The sequence below is a fragment of the Salvia miltiorrhiza genome, chromosome 8, assembly GCF_028751815.1.
Source record: "Salvia miltiorrhiza cultivar Shanhuang (shh) chromosome 8, IMPLAD_Smil_shh, whole genome shotgun sequence".
Classification (NCBI taxonomy): Eukaryota; Viridiplantae; Streptophyta; class Magnoliopsida; order Lamiales; family Lamiaceae; genus Salvia; species Salvia miltiorrhiza.
Genome location: NC_080394.1, coordinates 47,523,754 through 47,528,211, shown reverse-complemented (window position 1 = coordinate 47,528,211; position 4,458 = coordinate 47,523,754). Strand labels below are relative to the sequence as shown.

Below are 4,458 nucleotides of genomic sequence, written 5' to 3'. Positions count from 1 at the left end.
GATGGGAAAGGATCCTATTAAAGTTGAAGAAGATTTGGAGTCTATTCGAAAGCACGAAGAAGGTTAGTTATATATCAAATGAATAATTTCTTTATATTTTATTTATTATGATTAGCTTGTAACTTATTTCATTTTATTTTGTAGCTTTGAAGATCCTTGGAGTTAGAGTTGTCATAAATGAAGAATCAAATCAAGCCGTGTAGACTAGAGTGAAGATTGGAAAAATGAATGTTGGAACTAGGATTTCATTTTATTTTATTTTGTGACTTTATATGTTGGATTTTGAATGTTGGAAGTTTGGAATTTGGATTTGGAATGTTGGATTTGAATTTTTAATTTTAGATCATGTTTTTATGTATAAATATTTTTTTGGAATGGCTGAAAATTAATTGTTTAGGTGGAAAATGAAAAAACTGCACAGGTTTCGGCCGGTTCGATCGGCCGGCCGAGAACCGAACCGGCCAATTGTCGGTTTTCGGCCGGTTTGAATGTGGTGGGTCGGTCGGCCGGCCAGTTTTTTTCTGGACCGGTCGGTCGGTTCGGTCAGCTAAAAACCGGTCGGTCGGTGGGCCGAACCGACCGATGCTCACCCCTAGCACCCCCTCCCCCAAAATCAAAAAATTTAAATGGAATTCCTAAAAAAGAAAATCGGAACATTATTATTAAAACAGAGAAAGTATTTTTTTTTTAGGGTTATTGGCGCCTAAATACACCAACTTTGGCGATAGTTTAGTTTTGCACATGAACTTTGAAAGGTGTAAAAAAATACATGAACTTTAATGTTGTAGCAATTTTATCACAAATTCAAATATTAGATATTCAAACTCCATAAAAATCTTACGATTTATGAAAATCGAACCGTAGCCAACAACTTGAAGACCAAGCCTTGAAGACCAAGCTCTGAAGGGGCGGCATGGAAGTTAATAAAAACTAAGTCATTGTTATTTGAGAATTTCAAAATACATTTTCAAAACTCCAGTATTCTAGAGCCTATTTGTTTAGAAAAATTGAGTTTGATTCTCCAAATTTTACTTCTCACAAATGATTCGACATCTATAGTAAATATCGTCTTCAAATCTTCTTCAAATTTTCAAGACATAGTAATGTTTATAGCACAAAATCACCTCAAACGACATGTACAATCAAAATTCTCTCATATAATTCAAACAAAAACACTAATATTCACAATCACCCAACCAAACATCAATTCTGCCAATCACAAAACACACAATTCCCCAAGATTCTCAATATCATTGCTCAATCATCCCATGTCATGTATTTAAGAAATCTACAAACGAGATGTGAATTATAATAATTTGGCAGATAATCTTGAATGCAACTCAAAAGTATTCAAACGCCATAGAACACAACCACATAAGGTGAAGAAAACAAGCCTGGCAACAGAGAGACCTGTTTTGCGGAACCACCTAATGCAATGACAAGAGTATTTCTGAAGTTGCTTCTCACCACAAGCCTACACTGCAATAAGATTAATGGTCGAAACTGAAGTTACACGGACCACAGGCAAGTGATCCACATCAATTAGAGGATAAGTTCATTCATCACTTTACAAATGGGATCCCAGAGGCCGTTAGTCTAGCATACTCCACATAATGAGAACCAAAAATCTGCCTCAAGAAATACTCCTCATATAGTATCCTCTGCTGGAAAAAGCGCCACACGACTACTGTAAATCCCACCGTACATAGCGGATTACACAGCATTATTTGAGTACCAACTGACCAGATAAAGAAGCCGCAATAACTTGGATGTCGGATGTAACTATAGACTCCATGAGTGACCAATACATGATCTTCTTCACGAGATCTCCGTATTAGATGAGTGAAGGATCTTCCAGCAGTTATAATAGACAGCTTCCGCAATATTTCACCCACAACTACCAAGGCAAGACCTGTGTTGCTTATAAGCCAGTGTTCCTTCATCTCGGGGAAGAAATAAATTTCAACTAAGTACTCCACCAGGGAGCCGACCATGGCCAAAACATAACTTTTGCTGATTAAAAGAGACTCAAGAGTTACACTGTTTTTCCCATGAAAGAAAAGTGCTAGGAGATATTCAGAACCATGAAAGAAGAATATTGCAAAGAACATTTGTGATAACTGTCTGAATGCCGTGAAGCTGAAGATCTCTGTCATGTTTCAAAAGAACACCAAAAAGTCTTTCCTCAGGATAAATAAAACAAGTTCAGGCACTGAATCGTCTCAAACAAGGAAACTAGAATAAAGTATGTTCGATTTATTCCCGACCTGAAGTGATTGTAGAGAAGCAAGATATTAGTGATGAAATGTGGGGCTCCACTTCGTTCAAAAAATGCATTATAAATGACATCCCTGAACATAGCACAAGCTTGGAATAACATCTAATGTGAAGAGATTGAAAGAATTAGTCTGTATTGCACATAGAAACACCATTGGATCGATTCATCAACCCTGCATAATCCAAGACATAATAACTTCTACAGCAAAGAACGGCATTAAAGTAAAAATGTTTCAGGATCGACTCTTTGGCTTCATAAAACCCGAAAGACTACACTTCCAATGAGCAGAGCCCAACCTATTATTGATTCAGATATAGTGAAATATTGCTTCAAGGAAGCCCAATCAACAAGAACTATCATTATTTTGTGCTGAATGAGCTCCAAACTCCTTGTGCCTAGCAGCGAACACAACACGCATAGAGTGTCTATCAAGTTTTGCTTTCATACTTACTACAATAATATGACTGAATATTTTATGAGAAATTTGAATAATTCATTTCATAGCGTGAAACTACCGCAAAACATGTACAATCAATTACTGCACTACCAGCAGTAAACCCCTTAGCTTTAGTCATAATTGCTAACAAATTCGTCCACTCAACAATGTTAATTAACTAATTCCGGTATAATTTTTTCAAATTCAAAAGCAAGCGAAACCCTAGGCAAATCTACAACATCCGTATCCGCATTCAGGAGCAATCAAAACCCCAATCGGCTTCACATAGATTATAGATAGTACGGACACCGAGACAGAGAAGATTGCATATTAGCGAACGAGATTGCAGTGAGTATTTGGACAATCCTGCTGCCAAATCAACGGCTATTTTGCTTTAAACTAAAAATCACCTGATGTCGGTGAAGCCATGGGCGCGGCGGCGGCAGGGACAAAAGGTACCGCGAGCGAGGCGGAGACGGTTGTTGCCGCGGCGAATACGGTGGTTCTATGTATAACACCTAATTTCCCATGATAAAGGTTTGACATTCCTCATATTTTCAAGGAAAGAAAAAAGAGTTTCACTGAGTGACGCAAATTTTACCAAATTTCATCGGATCATCAAAATATGAGTTTTTACTTTTCCTATGTGGTAAGTTTATCTTTTTCCCTCTTCTAAATAAATTTAAAAAGGCCGGTAAATCTATTTAATACCCGTACCGAAAAAAGAGTACACAACATTTTCTGTACATCCGGGTTGTATCATACGCTCGGATTGTATCCGACTCGAATCCTGATCTGAATGTGATTCAGCTTGACTATCGTGCCCCGATGTCAAATGTTAGTGTTATTTTTATATAGTGTTAGTGTCATTTTCGAAATATTGTTATTTGTAAAACAAAATAGTGTTAGTGTCATTTCAAGATAGTGTTAGTATTAGTATCATTTCGTGTTTGTGTTAGTGTCATTCCAAGAAAAAATGGGTTAGGATACGAGTCGGATATAACCTGGGTGTATAGTACACCCGAGTGTACAGGAGACCACTTCAAAAGTATCATTTCAAAAATTATACGGAGAAAATAATAGTATGTAGTTTCATGTCTCAAACTGAAAGACAGACAAAAATAAAAATATGATACTTTCAATGATACTTTCTTATATAACGGATGAAGTATATAATAATAATTATTGATTTTTGAAAATAATAATTACAATTTTTGTCACTTGTATATTTTTATTTTTGAAAATGTATTGATTATTTTATAGTCCTATTTTCCTTATTGATGAGGATGGAATTATGGACTCCTGTTCTTCTAAGGAAAGGCTCAAATATAAGCAATACACAACTATAATTAAACTATTATATTTGTATCACTTTGATATTGTCACACGAAAATAAGGTCATGTTTGGCAGATCTAAAGCAGCCATAAGTCCGAGCCTGGCAGAGGTGCAACAAGGAATAAGACAAATATGAAAATGCGGGTCCAAGCTAAAGAATTAATCAAGATATGAAGCCGATGTGAAAAGATTATTGTTGAATGGGAAATTTAGAAGATATATTTTTTTAATCCTTTTATTTAGATTAAATATTCTTTTTTACCTTTTTTAAGTGTTTTCCCTGCGAGATTTCAACTGACAGATTTTAATAGGATTTGCGCCAAGGGCCCTACAACACTATTGTGCCTTTAATATTAGGGCTTAGCTAAGTTTAGGAAGTAGCCTATAATTAGAGCAAAATATGCAAAT

The 4,458-nt window shown here is 35.8% G+C and overlaps 1 protein-coding gene across 3 annotated transcripts; it reads right to left on the bottom strand.

Annotated features, from left to right (window-relative positions):
* Positions 1-1,231: 1,231 nt before the first annotated feature.
* LOC130996875 (protein-S-isoprenylcysteine O-methyltransferase A-like) lies at positions 1,232-3,315 on the bottom strand. 3 transcript variants are annotated; one of them, XM_057922152.1, is made up of 3 exons: positions 3,125-3,315; positions 2,268-2,351; positions 1,232-2,149 (listed from the first exon to the last, which is right to left on the bottom strand). In XM_057922152.1, the coding sequence occupies exons 1-3, from the start codon at positions 3,258-3,260 to the stop codon at positions 1,563-1,565; spliced, it is 807 nt and encodes a 268-aa protein (XP_057778135.1). In that variant the 5' UTR covers positions 3,261-3,315; the 3' UTR covers positions 1,232-1,562. The 3 variants fall into 3 exon arrangements, with proteins under 3 accessions (XP_057778135.1, XP_057778136.1, XP_057778137.1); XM_057922153.1 differs by having other exon boundaries at positions 2,268-2,380; positions 3,125-3,265; XM_057922154.1 differs by having other exon boundaries at positions 2,268-2,450; positions 3,125-3,263.
* Between the last annotated feature and the right edge of the window lie 1,143 nt (positions 3,316-4,458).

Bases quoted from the DNA above. Each gene is read 5' to 3' on its own strand.
- LOC130996875 (XM_057922152.1), bottom strand. From the start codon at position 3,260: ATGTCAAACCTTTATCATGGGAAATTAGGTGTTATACATAGAACCACC. The intron at 2,352-3,124 runs GTGATTTTTAGT...TGCTATGTTCAG, and splicing joins CATGGCTTCACCGACATCAG to GGATGTCATTTATAATGCAT. The intron at 2,150-2,267 runs GTCGGGAATAAA...GAAACATGACAG, and splicing joins CTTCTCTACAATCACTTCAG to AGATCTTCAGCTTCACGGCA.